The sequence below is a fragment of the Salmo trutta genome, chromosome 27 (assembly GCF_901001165.1).
Source record: "Salmo trutta chromosome 27, fSalTru1.1, whole genome shotgun sequence".
Lineage (NCBI taxonomy): Eukaryota > Metazoa > Chordata > Actinopteri > Salmoniformes > Salmonidae > Salmo > Salmo trutta.
The window spans coordinates 4,760,841-4,785,759 of NC_042983.1; the positions used below are offsets into that span (position 1 = coordinate 4,760,841).

The 24,919-nt window shown below is 41.0% G+C and overlaps 1 protein-coding gene across 3 annotated transcripts in view; it reads right to left on the reverse strand.

The window, feature by feature from the left end:
- The window catches only part of LOC115164166 (syntaxin-binding protein 1), a 55,193-nt gene that overhangs the window by 16,696 nt on the left and 13,578 nt on the right, over positions 1-24,919 (reverse strand). For all 3 annotated transcript variants that reach the window (XM_029716395.1, XM_029716394.1, XM_029716393.1), the window contains exons 2-17: positions 19,546-19,595; positions 17,077-17,158; positions 16,905-16,981; positions 16,612-16,690; positions 15,954-16,057; positions 13,523-13,671; positions 13,169-13,253; positions 12,584-12,714; positions 11,640-11,747; positions 11,435-11,495; positions 11,238-11,303; positions 10,867-10,947; positions 4,757-4,895; positions 3,721-3,830; positions 3,248-3,352; positions 2,921-3,006 (exon numbers count right to left, since the gene is read on the reverse strand). In XM_029716395.1, the coding sequence (XP_029572255.1) occupies positions 2,921-3,006; positions 3,248-3,352; positions 3,721-3,830; positions 4,757-4,895; positions 10,867-10,947; positions 11,238-11,303; positions 11,435-11,495; positions 11,640-11,747; positions 12,584-12,714; positions 13,169-13,253; positions 13,523-13,671; positions 15,954-16,057; positions 16,612-16,690; positions 16,905-16,981; positions 17,077-17,158; positions 19,546-19,590 (1,508 nt within the window). In that variant the 5' untranslated portion in view covers positions 19,591-19,595. The remainder of the gene's footprint in view (positions 1-2,920; positions 3,007-3,247; positions 3,353-3,720; positions 3,831-4,756; positions 4,896-10,866; positions 10,948-11,237; positions 11,304-11,434; positions 11,496-11,639; positions 11,748-12,583; positions 12,715-13,168; positions 13,254-13,522; positions 13,672-15,953; positions 16,058-16,611; positions 16,691-16,904; positions 16,982-17,076; positions 17,159-19,545; positions 19,596-24,919) is intronic.

The window sequence follows — 24,919 nt, forward strand, 5'->3', positions numbered from 1 at the left end:
TTGAGGGCAGGGGAGAGCTTTGTATGCATCTATTGTGTTGAGTAAAGGTGGTTTAGAGTATTTTTCCCCCTTTGGTTGCACCTGTGACATGCTGGTAGAAATTAAGTAAAATGGATTTAAGTTTGCCTGCATTAAAGTCCCCGGCCACTAGGAGCGCCACTTCTGGATGTGGTGGTAAATAGACGGCTACGAATAATATAGATGAGAACTCTGTAGTGTGGTCTACAGCTTATCGTAAGGTACTCTACGTCAGGCGAGCAATACCTCGAGTCTTCTTTAATATTAGACATCACGCACCAGCTGTTATTGACAAAAAGACACACACCCCCACCCCTGCTGGTGCATGGAAAATCCTGCCAGCTCTATATTATCTGTGTCGTTGTTCAGCCACAAATCGATGAAACACAAGATATTACAGTTTTTAATGTCCCATTGGTAGGATAATCTTGATCTAGGTCATCGATTTTATTTTCCAATGATTGCACATCGGCCAATAGAATGGATGGCAGTGGGAATTACTCGCTTGCCTACGAATTCTCAGAAGGCAGCCTGACCTCCGCCCCCTTTTTCTCTGACCTTTCTTCACGCAAATGACAGGGATTTGGGCTTGTTCCCGGGAAAGCAGTATATCCTTCACGTCGTACTAGTCGGACTCGTTAAAGGAAAAAGCTTCTTCCAGTTCGAGGTGAGTAATCCCTGTTCTGATATCCAGAAGTTATTTTTGGTTCTAAGAGACGGTAGTCTTTATGGTAGAGTGGCCAGACGGAAGCCACTCCTCAGTAACAGGCATATGACAGCCCGCTTGGAGTTTGCCAAAAGGCACCTAAAGACTCTCAGACCATGAGAAACAATATTCTCTGGTCTGATGAAATAAAGATCGAACTCTTTGGCCTCAATGCCAAGCAGTGCTTCCAGAGGAAACCTGGCACCATCCCTACAGTGAAGCATGATGGTGGCAGACATGAACCCGAACTAACATCTCAGGAGAGACCTAAAAATAGCTGAGCAGCAACGCTCCCCATCCAACCTGACAGAGCTTGAGAGGATCTGCAGAGAAGAATGGGAAAAACTCCCCAAATACAGGTGTTCCAAGCTTGTAGCGTCATACCCAATAAGACTCGAAGCTGTAATAGCTGCCCAAGGTGCTTCAACAAAGTACTGAGTAAAGGGTCTGAATACTTATATAAAATGTGATATTTCAGTTTTTTTTTTTTTATAAATTTGCTAAAAAATCTAAAATCTTGTTTTGGTTTTGTCATTATGGGGTATTGTGTGTAGATTGACGAGGAAACTTTGTTTATAAATCAATTTTAGAATAAGGCTGTAACCTAATAAAAGGTGGAAAATGTCAAGGGGTCTGAACACTTTCTCAAGACACTGTAGGTTGAATAGCCATATATGTTTATGGTCCAATAACATATTTAAAATCATCCATCTACCTTGAGGATCTGTTTAGACAATTTGCACATTCGGAACAAAATTACTGTTAATTCATATCATCACCCCTTTTGAATTTCTTTGCCCATGGGAGAAATATATTTAGCCCCCCCTTATTATCTGCTAAGCCATTACAATTATAACTGGCTAGGATAGTCTTTCAATAGTTTGTAGAGCATCTACAGATGTACTACAACAAAACTATAAGTGCAGCGTGCAACAATTTCTAAGATTTTGCTGAGTTACAGTTCATATAACAAAATCTGTCAATTGAAATAAATTAAATCTATGGATTTCAAATGACTGGGAATACAGATGTGCATAACAGATACCTAAGTAGTGGCGTGGATCAGAAAACCAGTCAGTATCTGGTGTGACTACCATTTTCCTCATGCAGCACAACATCTCCTTTGCATAGAGTTCATCAGGCTGTTGATTGTGGCCTGTGGAATGTTGTCCCACTCCTCTTCAATGGCTGTGCGAAGTTACTGGATATTGGATGGAGGTGGAACATGCTGTCGTACACGTTGATCCAGAGCATCCCAAACCTGCTCAATGGGTGACAGGTCTGGTGAGTATGCAGGCCATGGAAGAACTGGATCCACAAATTGTGTACAGATCCTTGTGACATGGGGCTGTGCATTATCATGCTGAAACATGAGGTGATGGCGGCAGATGAATGGCATGACAATGGGCCTCAGGATTTCATCACGGTATTTCTGTGCATTCAAATTGCCATTGATAAAATGCAATTGTGTTCGTTGTCCGTAGCTTATGCCTGCCCATACCATAACCCCATCACCACCATGGGGCACTCTGTTCATAAAGTTGACATCAGTAAACCGCTCGCCCACACAATGCCATTCACGTGGTCTGCAGTTGAGGCCAGTTGGACGTACTGCCAAATTATCTAAAACAATGTTCGAGGCGGCTTATGGTAGAGAAATTAACATTAAATGATCTGGCAACAGCTCTGGTGGACATTCATGCAGTTAGCATGCCAATTGCGTGCTCCCTCAAAACGTCAGACATCTTTGGCATTGTGTTGTGTGAAAAAACTGCACATTTTAGAGTGGTATTTTATTGTTCCCAGCACAAGGTGCACCTGTGTAATCATCATGCTGTTTAATCAGCTTCTTGATATGCCAGACCTATCAGATGGATGGATTATCTTGGCAAAGGAGAAATGCTCACTAACAGGGATGTAAACAAATTTGTGCACAAAGTTTGAGAGAAATACGTTTTTTTGTGCATATGGAACATTTCTGGGATCTTTTATTTCAGCTCATGAAACATGGGACCAACACTTTAGACATGTTGCGTTTATATTTTGGTTCAGTATACAAACTATCAAACCAAAGTGTTGGGAAATATTGAGGCTGTTCCACTAAGACCTAAAATGAAAAATGTCAGTAAGTAATTGGAATCTCAGAAGGTACAGAGCACAGCGGTGATGTCAAATTAATAGGGTTTATCTGTATACCTTGATGGAGCGCTGCTGTGGGTGGATGCAGTGCGTTGGGAGATGTAGGGGTACTGCTTTGGATCCAGTTTGTCCTCAATGGCATCCTGTAGAGAGACATAATTGGGTCAGTGGACTAACCATACCACGGCTCAACCCTAACCCTAGCTTTATGTCCATACCCTGGCTAAACCCTAACCCTAACTTTATGTCCATACCCTGGCTCAACCCTAAAAGTGAGAGCATTTCTTCCATGCCAGTCTTAACCCACACTAAACGAATGTATGTTAGACCCTACTAACAAATTGATCATGTATATAACAGTCTACAACAGCAGGCTGGACTTGCCTCCATGATGTCCTTGATGAGAGGGGTCCATCGGGAGAGCTGGTAGGTCTGTTCACTCACTCGCTCCTTCCGGTCAGTCTTTTTCACTTTGCGGGTCGGGTTCCCCTAGAAAGTACAGTAGATGATTGACGCACTGAAACACTTTTCAGTTGGACCCAGATAGCATATAAACACTGCAGTTTTCATATTTATGCCATTATCCCAAAAATGGATCCCCAATCCACATGTTAAAATGTTTCTACTAGTGTGTGAGAGAGTTGTGAGACAGTTCCACAATGGTTCATGGGTCATATTCATTAAGACACACTGTAGAAAAACGTAGCAAAACATTTTACAACAGAAAACGAAAACAAGAGTTGCTTGTTGGACAGGTTAGCTAGTAGTTCCTCCCTGTTTCAGTCCATTTTCTTCTGTTCAGTGCCTAATGAATATATGTCCTGGTGTTACTAAAGTATGGTACTATAGGATCTCACCTCTAAGATGATGGGCATGCCCATATGGGCCATGTTGGCGATGATGTCACTGTCCTCAGGAGGGATGTTAGCATGCTGGAGGAGCTTACACAGGTTCTCCTCCGAAACACCTGACACACACACACACACACACACATGCACAAACACAGACATGGACACATGCACATGCCCAGAAAAACACACACATGCATGAAAACATGTGTAACAGGGTTGGTTATGTTTCCACTTGCCTCTAAAGCAATGTGTACTTAATGTTCAAGCATTCGTATTGGTTGGTTCAACTGATGACAATAAGGTGTGTTGTGATTGGCCCCGCTTGCAGATAGGGGGAGATCGCGAACGTCAGGTCTTCCCAGTATGAAAATGTGATGCAAGGGGTAGGTCACGTTCTGAATACTGTTTTATATTTTATATTTTACAATGTGTACAAGTTTGCTGTACGTTACTGATTTATACATGTGTGGGTATATGGTACCTGTTAGGGATTGAGGGGCTTTCTGTGATGTGCTTTGGCATATGATTGCTGTAGATAAGTGTTAGCTAGCATACACCGTTGTAATGGTCACATAAGCCCACTGCTAACACAGTTGTCTTCATGCTACAGCTTTTGCCATCGACAGCCATCAGTATCATTAAGCCCTGCACAACTACCGTGCTGTTTCTCATTTAACAACAGGTATTTACACATGTTATATTTTGTATTGTATTTTTGTATTTTGTGACCCCAGTATGAAAATGTGATGCAAGGGCTTTTGCCATCGACAGCCATCAGTATCATTAAGCCCTGCACAACTACCGTGCTGTTTCTCATTTAACAACAGGAATAAATGATGCTCAACTGGGACCACTGGCTGATGTGAGTTATTAGAAGAAAACACAACGCAAGGAGAGTACGATATACATCTGTTACACATGCACAGACATGCAAAAACATGCACACACCCACACAACAAAATCTGAATTGTAATGGTAACAGAGAAGTGGAGTAATGTACATCGTAAAATACAAACACACAGAAAATAGATTTCTCTCTCACCGTTTTTCATGAAGATGTATAGCAGGATTATGCGGATCTTGTCGAAGACAGTGACATCTTTATCCAGCAGGATGGGTACGATGGCCCTCATGGGGTCCTTGATCTTCTCCCCCTCTGCATCTGTACCCATCGCTAGATCCTGGGGTAAGGCAAGACAGTTGGAGAGGCACGGGGTGGATTAGAGGATGAGAGATCTAATAGATATACAAAACATTAGGAACACCTGCTCTTTCCATGACATAGACTGACCAGGTGAAAGCTATGATCCCTTATTGATGTCACTTTTTAAATCCACTTCCAATCAGTGTAGATGAATGGAAGGAGACAGGTTAAAGAAGGATTAAAGAAGGAAGCCTTGAGACAATTGAGTATGTATGCCATTCAGAGGGTGAATGGGAAAACAAAATATTTAAGTGCTTTTGAACATGGTATGCTAGTAGATGCCCGGCGCACCGGTTTGAGTGTGTCAAGAAGTGCAACGCTGCTGGGTTTCACGCTCAACAGTTTCCCATGTGTATCAAGAATGGTCCACCCACCACCTGCACGCTGACACTACAGTCAAATGGATATAAAGATCTCACTGAAGACTAAAGGAAATGGAAGTCATGACTCATGATATGTCGTGAAGGAATTATTTACTTTCTTGTTAAACTCCTTCTTCTTGTCCCTATTAAGTATGCTGCACGACTACATACTTCAACGGGATATTAATTATTGGCAGATGTAGCCTAACGGTGACTATTACTGGTCACATACGTCATGTCATTCAAACGGGACAATATAGCTAACTGCATATACATTCTTTGTGTTGATGAAAATATTATCTGACTAATCATAGACCCGATTTATTTGTAATTGTTTTTTAAATTATTATTTTGGAGTGGGGTTTGTAGGTGCGCTCGTCTCCATGCCCGTCGGGGCGGCCCAGCCGGGTTGGGTCTCTCCCGTCCTTGGAAAATCCCTTTGGTCGAGGGCAGGGGCCTCCGCCGACCGGTGACTCGAGAGCACCTACCTGTAGCGGTTTGTATGGGTCTATTCTGTTTGGTTTTTCACATTGATGTGGTGACTGGGTGCCTGTCCACTTTCAGCATAAAGATTCCAAAGACCCCTCTCTTTTCCTCCTCATGAATGATTCAATTTATTAGCCGTATGTTTTTTATGTTGGCGCTGAGAGCTCAGTTGGGGAAAATGACTCGAGCTGGTCAGAAGCCCATCATAATATGGCCCTAATAATCAAGATTGATAGATGAATGAGCCACTATAGCCTCGCCCGTGGCTCTCAGACTGGGATTCAAATATTGAGAGGTGGTTCTGTTTGATTTTGCTGTCTATAATATGAAGCAGAATGGGATTTGCCCTGGTATTCGATTAAGAAGCCAGCTGTCATTAACGAATCCCTCTTCTTTCTTAAGTCTATTTTGTTCTTATTAAACCTTGTTAATTAAGGGAAGTTTGATGCATTTTCTTTTCTCCTTCCCAGCCCACTATTATTATTATGACTTTATCATTAGTATTATTAGGCTATAATGAATTAAATAGGCTAGTAAATTACTTGTCAGCTAATGGTTTTGCTGACTGAACGAACTATGAATGCCCTTTTAATTGCGCTGATATCTACTTCAATTTGAGAAAAGGCCTCTAGGAAGGTAGACCGTACCAGGGTAGCTAACGGTAAAATCTAAACGTTTATTTGGACTAATGAACGCAATGGAAGATGCTCATAGGAGACGATGGCCTAGACGACGTTAAATTTATCTCCAGATGCGGTCAAGATATCGTAGCTTTTTAAATTTTTAACTGGTTACCTTAAGCATGGTTTCATACCTAGTGAACATAATTTATGGTTAGAATGGGGAGGATTGAACGGTTTGGCCAAGAATAATGATTTTCATTTTCAAGACTCCACCTCCCCCGTGGCTTATCCAATCAGTATAACGTACTGATTCAATCTTTGTCAGGTGTTTTTATTTTGTTATGTAATGTTGCCTGTATATGGTGTGTTTATATTTTTATTTATCTTAATGTTGACCAAACGTGAACTATTCTCAGATGGTTCTCATTGCTCTTTCATTGCTTGTTGCGAATCCTGTAACAACAGCAAACCTCAATGAGTGATTTAAAAATAACTACTATTAATTTGAAAGGAATTCATTTGCCTATCAAATGTACAAAAGTATTGGCTCAGTTTAAAAAAGAAAAAGGTACAGAAAAGGTACAGGACTTCCTCCAAACAGCTGTTTTAAAGAATTACAAGCTGCAAGATCAGCATTAAACCAACGGTTTACAGACAAAGAAGAAGCATCTATTTTCCAGGCTAGGCACAGATTATAGGAACATGGAAATAAGCCAAGTCAACTCCTCTCAAGACTGGCAAAGAATAGAACGCACCAGATGCTATACTTTCATTAAAGGATCAAACTACAGACTCCAGCAATAATCTGGTTGACATACAATACTTTCTAGATAAACTATCTCTTGCAACAATACATGTGGGAGACAGAGAATTATTATGCAAGGAGATATCCAAAGAAGAAATACAAGAGGTGATTAAAACCCTTAAAGATGTAAAATCCCCAGGACCTGATGGGTTTGGACAAGAGTTTTATAAGAATTGTCAAGATTTCATAACGGAACCCCTTCTCAAAATGTATACAGACTCCTTTGCCAGGAGTCTGTATACATTTTAAACCATGTATACACTTTAAACCATGCTAATATTGATGAAGACTGCTCTAACTATAGGCCGGTGTCCCTTGTTAGTGTAGACAGTAAGATCTTAGCTAGGAGACTAGAAAGATTTCTACAAACTTTAATAAAGCCGGACCAAACTGGTTTTATAACGCAAAGGCATTCATTTACAAATATCAGTCATCTCCTTAGCATAATACAACATTGTGAGCAATCAAAACATTGAGCAGTGTCTCTATCGTTGGATGCCGAGAAAACATTTGACCGAGTAGAATGGCCATACCTATTTAAAGGACTTCACCGCTTTGAAGTGGGAGAGAATTTCGATAACCGGATTAAGTTGCCCCACAGGCTGCTGTGATAACAAATGGAATGCAGTCACCCACTTTATTTTTGAGTAGAGGGACATGCCAGGGTTGCCCACTGTCACCTCTGTTATTTTCATTGGTATTAGAGCCCCTGGCAGAGGCTATATGTCACGTCCTGACCAGTAAAGGGGTCATTTGTTCTTATAGTTTGGTCAGGACGGGTTTTATGTGGTTCAGGGTGTGTTTGTGTATGTGTTCATGTAGAGGGGTATTTGGTTTATGTGGTTCGGGGTGGTTGTGTATGTAGAGGGGTATTTGATTTATTAGTCCAGGGTTTTGGTTATTGTTCTATGTTAGTTTATTTCTATGTTCAGTCTGGTCGTTTGTATTTCTATGTTTAGTTAATTGGTGTTGGGGCCTTCAGTTGGAGGCAGCTGTCTATCGTTGCCTCTGATTGAAGGTCCTATAAATAGGAATGTGTTTGTCATGGGATTTTGTGGGAGATTGTTTCTTGTTTTGCTGTATGCCTGACGAGACTGTCTAGTTCGTTTGTATACGTTGTTTGTGTTTTTCCTTCTTCACTAAATAAAAAGAAGATGAGTATACATTTTCCCGCTGCGTTTTGGTCTACACCCTACGACACCCGTGACTCTATACGTACCCAGGAAGGTCTTACAGGTGTCAAGATTGGAAAACAATATATATCTCTATATGCAGATTATATTTAGCTATTTATTTCTTATTGACTTAAGAGATTTAGATCTTTTTCTGGCTTCAAAATACCTTTAATAAATCAGAAACTATGCCCCTAGGGATCTTGAGTGAGAACAATTTGAATGACTTCCAATTCAATTGGACAAAACATTTTTTGTTTATCTGTTGCAAAATGTTGAATAAACTTCACAACCTGTCTAACAGCAACTTTGCACCTGTACTTAGGGCAGTTAAGGAAGACATAGATAGGTGGATGGACTTGCCATTATCATGGTTGGGTAGAATTCATCTGATTAAAATGAATGTTTTCTCTAAGACTTCATATGGCACTGTAAACTGCAGCTACCATATAATTTAAGAGGCTTGGATTCATCTTGGGAGAAATAATTGCTTTTCTACTCTGACTCCCCTTATTAATAACAAGTATTTTCCCCTGGCATCTCTGATAGCATTTTCCACCTCTGGTACCAGAAAGGTATAAGGTCAATATCAGATATGTTTGATGGTGACACGTTGCTATCGTTTCAGCAAATCCCCCAAAAATGTGCTGTACCACACAGACAATTCATTGGGTGTCTGCAAGTAAATTGGACAAAGACTATGCCCGAAGCAAGACAGCTGTTCACCTGCAACAAGGTGCAAGAGATGCAATATTCCGCCGTTGATGATGCTCATTATACATTAAGGTTGAACCAAGATTACATGTAACAAATCTGAAATGAAATACGAAACAATTATGTGAAATTGAATTAAACAATATGTATTTTGATGCTTTTATGATGTATAATATTCAATTATGTTTCTATATGATAACAATAACGTAATATATTTAATATGCCATAAACTATAATTTTTTTAACAGTTTCACAAATTCATTTTAATTAACTTAATCATTATGACACACCCCTCACTATTGTCATTGGTTGCACTAATTGCACTGTTTGTCTACATAACCTGGTTAAAGTATTCATGACATTACCCTGAGGAAGGCACAGTGATGCCGAAACCTTGGTAAATACCCATTAAATTGCTGGGAGTTAATATATGGAGTGTGTGACTTTCTTTATTTTGATAGTCTATGTAAGGAACATAAAAAAAAAATCATGAAATTAATGTTATATTGTTTGATTAAAGTAATTAAAAATGAAGAGCAGAAAACTGAAATGGAATGTATAAGTCTTATTGTTTTTGTATGTTTTGGTGTTTGTTGGTTATGCTATGTTTTACGTTACCTTGTTTCATTTTGGAATTAAAATATACCGTAAATTCCGGACTATAAGCCGCAACTTTTTTCCCAGGCTTTGAACCTCGCGGCTTAAACAATGACGCGGCTAATATATGGATTTTTCCCGCTTTCAATTTTTTTCCCCCAAAAAAACACATTCTGTGACGTGCTCAGTTTTTTGGCAGCGTGAAGCTTTCATTAGACCAATGAAATTGCCGAACGGGTTAAGGTCAAACAACTTTTTTGTTTACTGTTTAGATTAAATTGAGCGCTCTCAAACTTCCCATCATTCTGATTACGGTAGTCATTTTGTCACCCTCATCATGGCAAAGACACAGAGAAATGCGTATGATGCAGCTTTCAAGTTGAAGGCGATTGATCTGGCTGTTGGAAAAGGAAATAGGTCTTAATGAGTCGATAATAAGACGGAAACAGCAGCGTGAGGAATTGACAACTAAAGCTTACTGCTAATTATGATTTTTTTGTTACAAGCCGTGTTTCGTTAAAGCCTATTTATTTTTGTTACAAGCCGTGTTTCGTTAAAGCCTATTTATTTTTGTTACAAGCCGTGTTTCGTTAAAGCCTGTGTAAAGTTAATTTGTTTCAATGTACCGGTAGGCACCTGCGGTTTATAGACATGTGCGGCTTATTTATGTTCAAAATAATATAGATTTTTACATTCAGTGGGTGCGGCTTATATTCAGGTGCGCTTAATAGTCCGGAAATTACGGTATGTACAATCTCTTTACGATGTTGACCTGAAACAAGGAAAATTATATAATAATAATAATTGAAAAAGATATATCTAAGAATGGTCCACCACCCAAAGGACATCCAGCCAACTTGACACAACTGTGGGAGGCATTGGAGTCAACATGGGCCAGCATCCCTGTGGAACGCTTTCGACAACTTGTAGAGACCATGCCCCAACGAATTGAGGCTGTTCTGAGGGCAAAAGGGGGTGCAACTCAATATTAATATTTTGTACACTCAGGGTATATCCAGTATCGTGTACCTATTTTAATAGCCTGAGTGCTAGTCTATGTGTGCTATGATGCCAACTCATGGTGTCACTGGTTGTTTGGCTTGACAATAACAGCAATGGAGTAGGCAAGAGTACAAACATTTCACCCAAATATATTCCAATTCCCTGGGCTCCCTGGTTATTCTGTTACCTGCTCAACACGACACAGCTTGTCCACCGTGCCCTGGTATCGATTCATACAGTCTTCAGCCAGGTGGAGGTGGGTAGAGTACTGAAACACAGGGAGGGGTGGATTCATTAGTTTACACAGTAGCAAAATCACTTTGAAAAAAGAAAACAAGCATTTCTTATTGGACAATGTCAAGGTAGTCCCCTCCGCGTTTCAGTCAGTTGTCTCCCGTTTGGTGTCACACATTCATAGTCTTAATAGTCCACAGTGAAGGTCTTCTATGTGTTATATTCCATAGCTGCCTGGGGGACCAGTTGTCTGTCTGAGCATGTTGGGTGTATTATTTCTGTGATGGGACATCCGTACAGTATCATATGACTCATCATGCTTACCTTGCTTAGCTCTTTCTGATACTGCGGCATCTTCTTCAGCATCTGAGACAAGTCTTTCATTGTGGTCTGTAACAAACCCAGAACAGCACATCACTGTTAGACACATACAGCAGCAAATACAGTGCAGAGAGTTACGAAGGACACATCTCAGTTCAATAATAGGTAGGTAGGACTAATACAGACTGAGTTGCATGTACCTTCTCTCCTGTGTTCATCTTTTTGGTGGCTGAGAATTCTTTGAGGGAGCGGGTCACAGCCCTGTTTGAATGTGTGAGAGGGATAGATGAAAAAAGAGAGAGAAATAAAAGACCTATAAAGGGCAGCAGGGCGTCCGTGCGTCTGTGTGTCCGTGCATGCATGTGTGTGAGAACCAAGGGAGCATCCTATTTCTTAAAGACTTACGTGGTGACTTCGGCAATGTGCTTGTGTCTGAGACTCATCCACAGGTCATCATCCTCATCCAGCAACACCGCCTTCTCCTTGACCTCCCCCATCCCACTGGTGTCATACCTGACAGACAGAGACAGAGCGAGGGAGAGCGAGAGAGCAAGAGATGAAAGCGAGATATGAGAGAGCGAGAGACGAAAGCGAGAGATAGAGAGAGAAAGAGAGGAGAGAGAAAGAGAGGAGAGAGAGAGAGAAACAGGGAACAGAGTCAAACACAGAGAGATGTACAACATAAATGCTCATAACAGCAAATATTGATATGGTCAAATGTTGACTTAGAACCAAATAGGAAGCTACAGGACAAGATGACAATTCCTATCCAAACAAAACGAGAGATGGACCTATTGCTAGGCTGTGCCAGGGATAGAGATCCTATAACATAGGGATAGAGATGTTATAATTCACATAGGGATAGAGATCCTATAATTCACATAGGAATAGAGATCCTATAACATAGGGATAGAGATCCTATAATTCAAATAGGAATAGATATCCTATAACATAGGGACAGAGATCCTATAATTCACATAGGGATAGAGATCCTATAATTCACATAGGGATAGAGATCCTATAATTCACATAGGGATAGAGATCCTATAATTCACATAGGGATAGAGATCCTATAATTCACATAGGGATAGAGATCCTATAATTCACATAGGGATAGAGATCCTATAATTCACATAGGGATAGAGATCCTATAAATCACATAGGGATAGAGATCCTATAATTCACATAGGGATAGAGATCCTATAATTCGCATAGGGATAGAGATCCTATATGTTCTCTGTAATTCTGTGGTGCGAGGCCCAGTGTGTTGTGTGCGATCAACCCATTGCTGTGCCAGGCTGTGCTATGAACCCATTGCTGTGCCAGGCTGTGCCAGCGTGTGTGTTTACTTGTAGACGTCGTTCTCGATGCCCAGCAGGTCATAGCCCATGGCTTGGAGGGTGAGTTCGTGGAGGATGGGAGAGACTGGGTCAAAGCCTCGGTCCAGAATCAGGAGTTGGGAGCGAGATTTGTCCGGACCCTAGGCAGGGCAGAGAGAAAGAGGGGGCCATATTAGCTGACAGGGACACAGAGACAAAAGGCTGGACAAAGAGTTTTACATGTGATTTACGTTATGATTTGACTGTACTATTGCAGTTTCATAACCTCCAAAACGTCATAACGATCTACAATAGATTCAACTATTTCATTATTGTGAATGATACATTGATTTGACATAATGACATGTTTCACTGTAACCTAAAGGACAAAACACACCGTGCCGGCAAAAGGGTAAAAGCAGCGGGTGGCTGACCTATCGTACTTGTTTGATACCGTATTTATATTACAGTATATTACTGTAATATGAAATACAGAATTGTACTTACCACCAAGCTGCCTGTAAGATACTGTCAAATTCACAGTAATCCCTTTACAGTGTGTGTTATATCAGTTAAATCAGTGTGGCTTGTTGGTTGGTTGCTCTCCTGCCTCACCTCTCCCATGGTGGGGTCGTCTGCCTTGTAGCCGTCTAGCTTGTCCTGCAGGAGCTGAGCCAGAGTGGCACAGTCTTTGTACTCCCTGAGTCAAGACAACAGAGTAGACAACAAACAGGCTGTTAGCTTTCCATCAGACGTACAGAAGACGGACTCCTTCTAAGAATCCTCTCAGGCTACGTCCCAATCCACAAGGATGCTATGTTTGGAGGTAGGTAGCTGCCTTTGGATTGAGACATTCCACTCTGGTCTGTCTGGGACTCAAACGAAACCACCAGCCACCACTATAGAAGCCAGTATACATGAAACAGCAGCAGTAATTGATATTGCTGTAGCTCTCTCTCTCTTTCTTACCCTCTGTATCTGATGCCAGGGTATTCCTTCAGGGTGTTGCAGAGAGTGGCGATCTGCTCAGCACAACGCTCCAACATGTTGTGCTTGATGTCAGCCTTGTAGGGGCTGTAGAAGTCCTGGAAGGCATCTGTCTTGTCCAGGGAAAACACCTAGATACACACAGAGAAATAATCAAATCAATGAAATATATTTTATTAGGCTGTTTTTACATCAGCAGTAACAACTTGCTTTACAGTTACCTGTCCTATACACAAAAATGTTGGTCACTTTCGCAAAAATCATAGGTTTTCCAGAAATCCTGGTTGGAATATTCCCGGAATCAGGATAGAATAAGCAAAAAATCTGTGAATCCTCCAACCAGGAATTTATGAATTTGGTGGAAATGAACAAAAGTTTGTAACCCTATCCAGTGGGCATGCAGGGCCAGACCTGCAGGTGGCACTGTAGCAGTGTGTGAGACTGTGTGGGTGAGATAATATACTCCTATTTGACTGCATTGATGCCCAAATGACTGACAATACAGTACGGTGCTGTAGGATCAGATGGGACATCTTTCATTAATTCCTCCAGCCTTGAGAAAGGCAGTTAAACCCCAACAACAACTGCTCCCTGGGCTCCGATGATGTGGACGTCAATTAAGACAGCCCCCCCCCCCCCGTACCTCTCTGATTCAGAGAGGTCGAGTTAAATGCGGAAGACACATTTCAGTTGAATCCGCTCAGTTGTGCAACAGACTATGAATCCCTTTTCCCCTTCCCCTTGCTTTCCCTTATGACTGATTCCCGAAATCAAATCAAGCTTTATTTATACAGCACATTTCAGACATGGAATGCAACACAATGTGCTTTACAGGAAAAAACAAACAAATAAAATATTTTAAAAGTAAAAGCTGAAATATTTACTACACAACAAACATAAGATAAAAACAAAATAATAACACAAATTGAACAACTAAAAAGCACCCTATGGAAAAGCAAAGCAAAAAGAAAGGTGTGTTAAAATCTATTTTAAATATGTCCACAGTTTCGGTTCTCTGGCAGGCTATTCCAGAGGCTGGGGGCATAATAACTAAAGGTTGCATCTCCATGCTTCTTGGTCCTAGGCTTTGGGGATAGTTAAAATGCCAGCGCCAGAGGACCTGAGGGACATACTGGGTACATAACTTAAAAGCATGTCTGACATGTATTGGGGTGCACAATCGTGGATTGATTTAAAAACCAATTGAAACATCTTAAAATTCATTCTAAAACTCACAGGCAGCCAGTGCAGAGAGCTTAAAACCGGTGTAATGTGTGCTCTCTGGTCATGGTCAGTATCCGTAGTGCAGGATTCTGTATGTTCTGCAGTTGACCAATGGCTTTCTTGGGTAGACCAGATAGGAGAGCATTACAGTAGTCAAGCCTGCTTGTAATAAAAGCATAGATTAGTCTCTCTGTATCAGCCTGAGATTGATTTGATTTGAAACGGCCACACCATGGCAATGTTCCTCAGGTGGTAAAAAGCTATTTTGGTCACATATCCTCGGTCTTGTCTTGATTTAGCTGGAAGAAGTTGTGAGCCATCCAAGTATTTAAATCACTAATACAGTGTAATAATTTATCTGTGGAACTAAAATCCTCTGGTGACACAGAAATGTAGAGTTACGTATCGTCTGCATAGCAGTGAAAATCAATGCCGGGCTTTCTGATAACACTGCCAAATGCCCCATGACATAAGTGACAGTTTATTTCCAAACTAAAACTTCCTATTTCTTCTCAGCCATGCCTCCCTTCATCCACTCTACTAAACCCATAATGTGTGTCAGTCAGGCAGGCTCTCTCTTTCCCATGCACCACTGCAACCAGCACCTCCAAACGCTCGAGCCCATCTGTTGACCGTCAAATGACAACAATCCCTCTAGTGGGCAAACAACTTCCCGCTGTCACACAACCCTCCTCCGGCTCCCATTGGCTCCCCGGCCAGCATTTTGATGCATCCGCCAATGAGGTGAGGGATTAGAGACAGACTGGGAGGGAGGGAGGGAGGCTGGGCGACGTGGCATCCCCACACACCCCTCATCTCCTTCTCATCCCCACACCGTCCCCTGTAGGATTAATTCTAGAGGACAACAGAACAGCAGAGGATTGGAGGCACAGCAAAGCCATGGCCTGGCTAAAGCCACTCTGCTCTGGAACATTCCATCAGGAGAAAGAGGAGAGGAGACTACCCCAGCTCATTCAGCAATCCCTCCCCCTCTCCTCCCCTACTCTTCCTATACCCCTCCCCCTCTCCCCCTCTCCACTGGTGTTTCCTTCTCTGTGTCCCCTCCTGTTCACCCCCCACCCCCTAATCATAATCATAATCCTCCCCTTACCTCCTCCTCTCTCTCTATGTATCTCTCCCACTGTCTTTCTATCCCTCGCCAGAGACAGAGGGGCAGATAGGCTCTTACCTGTGACTCATAGGGCAGAAAGGCGATGTGGATCTCAGTCAAGGTCTTCATGGCTTTGGACGCACGGGATTTCGTCAACAGATTGAACAATGTATCTGGGATTGCTGGGAGTTGGGGGGGGGGGTGACAAAAACTATGAAATTCTTGAAAAGGATGAAAATAATATGATAAAAATAATAGGGAAATAGAATAGAAATCTATATACTCTTAGAAAAAAAAGGTGCTATCTAGAACCTAAAAGGGGTCTTCGGCTGTCCCCATAGGAGAACCCTTTGAAGAACCCTTGTTGGTTCCAGGTAGAACCCTTTTGGTTCCAAGTAGAATCGTTTTTGGTTCCATGTAGAAGCCTTTCCACAGAGGGTTCTACATGAAACCCCAAATGGTTCTACCTGGAACCAAAAAGTGTTTTTACCTGGCACCAAAAAGTGTTCTCCTATGGGGACAGCTGAAGAACCCTTTTGGAAGAGAGAGTGTACTGTGTAAGGTTGAGATTGACTGTTGGTATTGTGGCAAAGAGGAGTTGCCTGCTAGTCTTTTCCCAGTACTCGAGGAGAATCAGATATAAAGGCATCATCAGACTGCTCCAAACTCAAATTCATATACTGTATACAATAAGTGATGGTGCAAAGTCGTCCCATGTCTCTCCAATATTACTCACTGTCAGTGAAGAAGACGTGAGCTCCTCTGTATCTGGGAGACCGCGGGTCTCTGAAGTCATCTATGAGTGCCTCCACAGTCTGGGTAGGAGAAGGTACGGGAACATCACAAATCTTACCAAAGAAAGCTCAAGTTTTTTTTGCTCCTGCATATCTCAGATGGTAGAGCATGGTGCTTCTAACACCAGGGCTGTGGGTTTGATTTCACTGGAACCGCCCATATGTAAATGTATGCATTTACTACAGTAAATCACTTTGGATAAACGCATTTACTAAAACTAAATGGTTCCAATACCTCATCATTGGGAGTTATTAGGTAGATGGCCTCCATACTGGGGAGAGGCTCTCGCTTCTTGCCAATGTCTTCAACAACTGGACAGGAGAGAAAAGCACAGTCATTCAGTTAGCCTTTGAAGTGATGCTGAACATTGAGCGAGCATGTGCGATGTTGATGGAGTGGTACTCACTGGTGATGCCATCTGACATGATATCTGTCATCTTACAGCAGGATGACATCATCCTCATGCTCAGCTTGTCTACTACCAGAACCTGGAGGAGGACAGGGACGAGGTTTACAGGGGGTCAAGGGGTGTATCCTAAATGGCACCCTATTCCCTATATACAGTGGGCTCCAAAATTACTGGCACCCCTGACTGGCAATGCACAAACAATACTTTAAAAAATATAAACAATATAATTATAGAGAAACTCAAAATACCAACATGTGAGAAATACTGTACTTTATTAATGTTTCAATGGAACCAACCAAAATAATTTATTGATTTAATTAAAAATCAATGTCCTCCAAATCAAGGTTTCACAATTAATGGCACCCTTTATTATTGATTATTGTAAATAACATCTACCAAAATTAAACCACAAATTAAATTCCACTTATTTAAGTTGATCTAAGTCTTAAGGAACTATATTGAGCCATTACATCACTTCCTGTTTCACTAGGGTATAAAAATGAGATAACACACATCCAATATCCCGCTGTCATCCAACACCATGAAGAAAACAAAAGAACTGTCAGTTCAAAAGAGACAGATGGTCGTAGACCTTCATAAATCTGGTAATGGCTACAAGAAGATCCACAAACAACTGAATATACCACTGAGCACTGTCAGGGCAATTATTAAAACATTCAAAAGATAAGGAACAGTTGAAAACCTCACGGATAGAGGACGCAAATGCATTTTGCCCCCCAGGATAGGGAGGAGGATGGTGAGAGAAGCAACAAAATCCCCAAGAATCACTGTGAAAGAATTGCAGGCCTTGGTGGCATCTTGGGGTCACCAGGTTTCAAAATGCACCATCAGATGCCACCTCCACAACCACAGGCTCTTTGGAAAGGTTTCTAGAAGAAAGCCCTTTCTGACCCCAAGACACAGACCCAAGAGCTTGGAGTTTGCCAAATGTCATTTAAATTATGACTGGAAGAAGGTGCTCTGGTCTGATGAGACCAAAATTGAACGTTTTGGTCAGATACAGGATCAGCATGTTTGACGTCGAAACACAGATGCATACAAGGAGAGGAACCTCATACCCACGGTGAAATATGGAGGGGGGTCAGTGATGTTTTGGGGCTGTTTTAATTCCAGAGGTCCAGGGGCACTGGTTAAGATTGATGGCATAATGAATTCCACAAAGTATCAGGCAATTTTGGCTGACAATCTGGTTGCCTCTGCCAGAAGGCTGGGACTTGGCCGTAGGTGGACTTTCCAACAAGACAATGACCCAAAACATACCTCAAGATCCACACAGAAATGGTTCAGTGACAACAAAATCAATGTTCTGCCATGGCCATCTCAATCGCCGGACCTCAATCCAATCGAAAACCTGTGGGCTGAGTGGAAGAGGGCAGTTGATAAGCGCAAACCCAAGAATTTGAAGGATCTTGAAAGGATCTGCATAGAGGAATGGTCCAAAATCCCTCCAAATGTGTTCCTTAACCTTGTCAAACATTACAGGAAAGGACTCCATGCTGGTATCCTTGCCAGAGGTGGTTGCACTAAGTACTAAATGAGGAGTGCCAATAATTATGAAACCTTGATTTTGGTTACATTTATTTTGTATTAAATAATTGTATGATTTTGGTTGGTTCCATCGAAACATTAATAAAGTACAGTATTTTTCACATGTTGGTATTTTGAGTTTCTCTCTATAATTATATTGTTTATATTTTTTAAAGTATTGTTTGTGCATTGCCAGTCAGGGGTGCCAGTAATTTTGGAGCCCACTGTACTGTGCGACTTTTGACTTGGGCTCATAGGGCTCTGGTCAAAAGTAGTGCACTATATAGGTAATAAGGTGTCATTTGGGCGCAGACAAGTACTATCACATACACAGTCATTCATAACCAAGAATGTCACTGATATAAAAGATTTGGCATGGGTACCCAGATCCTCAAAAAGTTCTACAGCTGCACCATCGATATCATCCTGACCGGTCGCATCACCGCCTGGTATGGCAATTGCTCGGCATCTGACCGTATGGCGCTACAGAGGGTAGTGCGCACGGCACAGTACATCATTGGGACCAAGCTTCCTGCCATCCAGGACCTACATACTAGCCGATTTCAGAGGAAAGCCCCAAAAATGGTCAGACTCCAGTCACCCAAGTCATAGACTGTTCTCTATGCTACCGCACGGCAAGGGGTACCGGAGCTACAAGTCTAGGTCCAAGAGGCTTCCAAACATCTTCTGCCCCTAAGCCATAAGACTACTGAACAATTCATCAAATGGCCACGCGGACTATTTACATTGACACAACCCCCCCCCATTTGTTTTTACACTACTGCTACTTGCTGTTTATTATCTATGCATAGTCACTTTAACCCTACATACATGTACAAATGACCTCGACTAACCTGTACCCCCGCACACTGACTGTTATTTTATTGTGTTACTTTTTCTTATTTTATTTGCCCATACCTTCCATTCGCCCTTCTTGTGCACCTTCTTGATGACATCATTCATAATCTCTGTAAATGGAGGAATAATTGATTAGCACACACTTCAACTTACACATTAAACTGTTCTGTGCTAAAAAGCACAAGCACTGTAGGCTATTTGCCCCTTGTGTCACACCCTGATCCGTTTCACCTGTCTTTGTGCTATTTGCCCCCCTCCAGGTGTCGCCCATCTTCCTCATTATCCCCAGTGTATTTATACCTGTTTTCTGTTGCCAGTTCGTTTTGTTTAGTCAAGCCTACCAGCGGTTTTTCCAGTGCTCCTTTCCGTCTCTAGTTCCTGTTTTCTAGCTTTCCTGGTTTTTGACCATTCTGCCTGCCCTGATCCTGAGCCTGCCTGCCATTCTGTACCTTTCAGACTCTGCTCTGGACTACTGACCTCTGCCTGCCCTTAACCTGTTGTTTGCCTTCCGTCCTGTTTTTGTAATAAACTTTTGTTACTTCAAAACTGTCTGCATCTGGGTCTTTTCCTGAGCCTTGACACCTTGTATACAGTTTAGTCTCACGAGGTCATCCTTCCGAATCTCGTCTCGTTGACTCAAACTAATGGAACAACTTGAGTGAAGCCTGGTTATCTAAGCATAATGCTTCAGGTATAAAAAGGGCATGTGAGATATTTTGGTCTAGTGAATTGTTAGTTTAGGGGGGTGACAGACGGTGTTAGCAGTGACGGCACAGCCACAGTTGGAATTTAATGGGCTCCGGTGAGGGGTCTGAAGTGAGCAGTTATACCAATGTAACACTCATTACATCTGTGAGGAGTCTGGGTACCTGGTGCCCCATTGGAGCCATCTGGGAGACAGTTGATGCATCCCAAATGCCAGTCTGTGGTAATGGAGAGGGGGGAAGGATCAGCTTTGAATCTATAGTTTAAAAGCTGGCCCATCTATCTACTGGAATGAGTCAGTGAGAGAGACACACAGCAATCACAAGGCCTAATCTCTTCCAATCCTCTTACGCCACAGAACCGCCAGGATCGCTATTTCTGGGCTCTTTCTGTGCCACAGGATGTGATGTCACAGGGAAACCTGTTGACACACACACGTATGTTCGATTTGGCTAGTATCCTAAAAAAACTCAATTAAATACATTCATCAGTGTTATTTGATTTGAAATAAGTATACGTATTAAATGAGTAGTAGCTACAGTGCCTTCAAAAAGTATTCACACCCCTTGACTTTTTCCACATTTTGTTGTGTTACAGCCTGAATTTCAAATGGATTAAATTGAGATTTTGTGGGACTGATCTACACACAATTACCCACAATGTCAAAGTGGAATTTTGATTTTAGAAATGTCTTGAGTTAAGTATTCAAACCCTTTGTTATGGCAAGCCTAAATACTTTCATGAGTAAAAATTTGCTTAAAAAGTAACATAATAAGTTGCATAAAAAGTGATTAACATTTTATATGACTATCCATCTCCGTACCCCACACAAACAATTATCTGTATCAAGCACAGATTCAACCACAAAGACCAGGCAGATTTTCCAATGCCTCGCAAAGAAGGGTTCCTATTGTTAGATGGGTACAAATAAAAAAAGCAGACACTGAATATCCCTTTGAGCATGGTGAAGTTATTAATTACACTTTTGGTGGTGAATCAATACACCCAGTCACTACAAAGTTACAGGTGTCCTTCCTAACTTAGTTGCCGGAGAGGAAGGAAACCGCTCAGGGATTTCACCATGAGGCCAAATCAGTTACAGAGTTTAATGGCTGTGATAGGAGATAACTAAGGATGGATCAGCAACATTGTAGTTACCTTAATGACAGAGTGAAAAGAAGGAAGTCTGTACAGAATACAAATATTTCAAAACATGCATCCTGTTTGCAGTAAGGCACTAAAGTAATTCTGCAAAAAATGTGACAAAGAAATTAACTTCTTGTCCTGAATACAAAGCATTATGTTTGGGGCAAATCTAACACAACACATCTGAGTACCAGTCTTCATATTTCCAAGCATGGTGGTGGCTGCATCATGTTATGGGTATGCTCATCAACGGCAAGGACTAGGGAGTTTTTTTGGTAGGATAAATATAAAACGGAATAAAGCTAAGCACAGGCAAAATCCAAGAGTAAAAACCTTGTTCAGTCTGCTTTCCAACAGACACTGGGAGACAAATTCATCTTTCAGCAGGACAATAATCTAAACTCAAGGCCAAATATACACTGGAGTTGCTTACTAAAACGACATTGAATGTTCCTGAGTGGCCTTGTTTTAGTTTTGACTTATATCTGCTTGAAAATCTATGGCAAGACTTAAAAATGGCTGTCTAGCAATGATCAACAACGAACTTGACAGAGCTTGAAGAGTTTTAAAAAGAATAATGGGCAAATATTGTACAATCCAGGTGTGCAAAGCTCTTAGAGACTTACCCAAAAAGACTCGCAGCTGTGAACGTTGCCAAAGGTGATTCTAATATGTATTGACCCATTGGGTTGAATACTTATCTAATCAAGATATATTAGGGTTTTATTTTTAAATTTAATTTTCTTCCACTTTGACATTACAGAGTATTTTGTGTTGAAAAAAAAAGAGAATTCAATCCATTTAAATCCCAATTTGTAACACAACAAAATGTGGGAAAAGCCAAGGGGTGTGAATATTTTCTGAAGGCTCTGTATATCCTTCATCCCTAGCTTAAAATGATTGTTACATAGAGCATGGATCCTAAAAGCCAGAGACAAAAGTATTTGGCTGTTGTGTCAGGATACACTATTAAAAAAAATGGTTCCAAAAGGGCTCTTCAGCTGTCCCCATAGGAGAACCATTTTTGGTTCCAGGCAAAACCTTTTTGGTTCCAGGTAGATCCTTCTGTGAAAAGGGTTCTACATGGAACCCAAACACAGTTCTACTTGCAACAAAAATGTTTCAACATGGAACCAAAAATAGTTATTCAAAGGGTGTAGCAAGGCATGGCTCTCTGTTTTCTAAATTCATCTTAACATGCATTACCTCAATTGAAAGACAAAACAAGACAATGTCACAAATATATAACAATCAGTCAACTCAATCATTGTTAACATTTCAGAAATCAAGAACAAAAATGTGCCTATATGCTTCATTCAAACACTGTTGTTGTTTTGAATATGGGTTGGGTGGGTTGATAATTAAGGTGACATGTCTGTCTATCAGTGAATGAGTTCTGTATCCAATTACCCAACTGGATTAGCTAGGGGGAATTTCCCCAATGCCCCATGAAAGAGTCAGTCAGCATCAACAAACTAACAAGCTGCTTTGGGATGGGAGATAATGTCTGTCTCAAATGTCGCCCTATTCCCTATATAGTGCACTACCTTCGACCAAGGCCAATAGGGTTCTGGTCAACATTTGTTAACTATATAGGGAATAGGGTGCCATTTGGGACGCATCCACTAAACTCCTCCTGTTTGTCTGAGCCGGACAACCACAACTATTGTGTCTCAGAAGGTAAACAGAAGAGCGATCCCACTGGGCCACAACTGGTTGAATCAACGTTGTTTCAATGCAATTTGCCAATGTATTGTGACGCGGAATCTAAGTGGAAAATACATTAGATTTGAAAAAAGTAATCAACATAAATATATTTTTTGGAGAGTTAAATTTCAACCAGGATTATTATGTCATCATGGTAACCAAATTTCAACATAGACAAACCTTGTATACAATATGTTGAATTTGTACCTTTAAAACAACATCAGATATTCAAAGTTATATCCACTATCAGAAATAAACAATAGGCTGTGCAGCATAATTGGTCTATCCACAGCTACACTTTGGTCTCCCATCTAGGATTTTAACCAATACGTGCTTAGCTATGATATTTGTAACGGACTATTACCAGTGTGCTATTGTGAGAGTTAAATAATATAACTAAATCAAATCAAACTTTATTTAAAGTTTGATTTGATTTAGTCCTACTCTTTCACTTAGAATTTTTGGGGCGAGATGGAGATGTGAAACCAACATATCAATTATTAACCTACCCACTGGGCACAAACTGGTTGAATCAACATTGTTTCAACGTAATTTGTCAACGTGTTATGACGTGGAATCTACATGGAAAATACATTGGACATTAAAAAAGTAATCAACGTAAACTGTTGGTTTGGCTATTAACCAAGCCCATCCCTGCTTAGCTATGATATTTGTCACTGACTATTATCAAGGTGCCATTGTGAGAATGATTGCTGAGAGGTCTCCACTTGAAAACTAAGATTCACTGTTGTTATCGAGGTAGATTTAAAAGAGCAAATTAAATGTGACCATACTTTATCACTCATATATCATCAGTTATGCTATTTAGGCCTATATATCAATTGCAAAGTCATCAACAGCTATTGTTTCAATTCAACCCAAAATTCAACTAAACATAGACAATACAATAGGCCTAAGGTTTCAAGCTGTGAATGTAATGATATTTAGTGATATTGAATTGTGTTCGGTTGTCAGGGCAACCAAATATCAACTTTTGAAGCAGATGTATCTTCTGCTTGGATAGTTCCATCTGTTCCACTGACTTATTCTGGCTTTAATTCCAGTTTGTTGCAGCAATAATCTGCGCAGAATTTCAAAAGGCATTGATCACTTGCACCATGTACTTTTAAAAAGGGCAATCAGCAGTTGCTACATCCATTTTTCGATTGACAAATTAATGATATATACACCTATTGATTCTTGAAGAATATAACTTATAAAAGCGTCTATGAGTCTAGCTCAACTGTTGTACACCATCAGGACCCAAAATATAAGCTTGTTTTACTCCAATGTTTGTAAACAAACACCACATAGCCTTAAAACATGGTTAAAACTAGTTTTAATATCATGGATTGTCAGTCCTTTTCCGTCGCTCTGTCTATGAATGTACGAGTGGTTAAATTTCTCCAACCCCCATTCCTCAGCTTTTTACCAAAACAGGGGTGGGGTCAGTGATAGATATTTGGTTGACAACTAAACCAAAAATCTGACATTGTTTTTCCATTGGAGTTTGGTTGTGCTTTTAGATGGTTGAAAGCAGTGATAACACATTGGAAATTCAACTAACTTTTCTCTGTCTTTTTGAGTAGGTGATTTCCATCTATTTCTAATTTATTATACAGTATTTGTCATACCCATAGATATTTATGTCTGTATGACAATAAAAGCCTTCAGGATTAAGAGCAAAATCCAGAAAATGTAAGGGACAGACAGACTCAACAAACTGTGAACACCAATAGTACTGTGATTTTCAGGTCCAGCATAGCTAGCTGTTGGTGATGCTGAATGTTACTGGTGGCTGGGTGGAGTTGGAGACCACAGCTCACTTCACACCAGTGGAACAAACTCTGAATCACCATAGCACCATCTTGTCTCA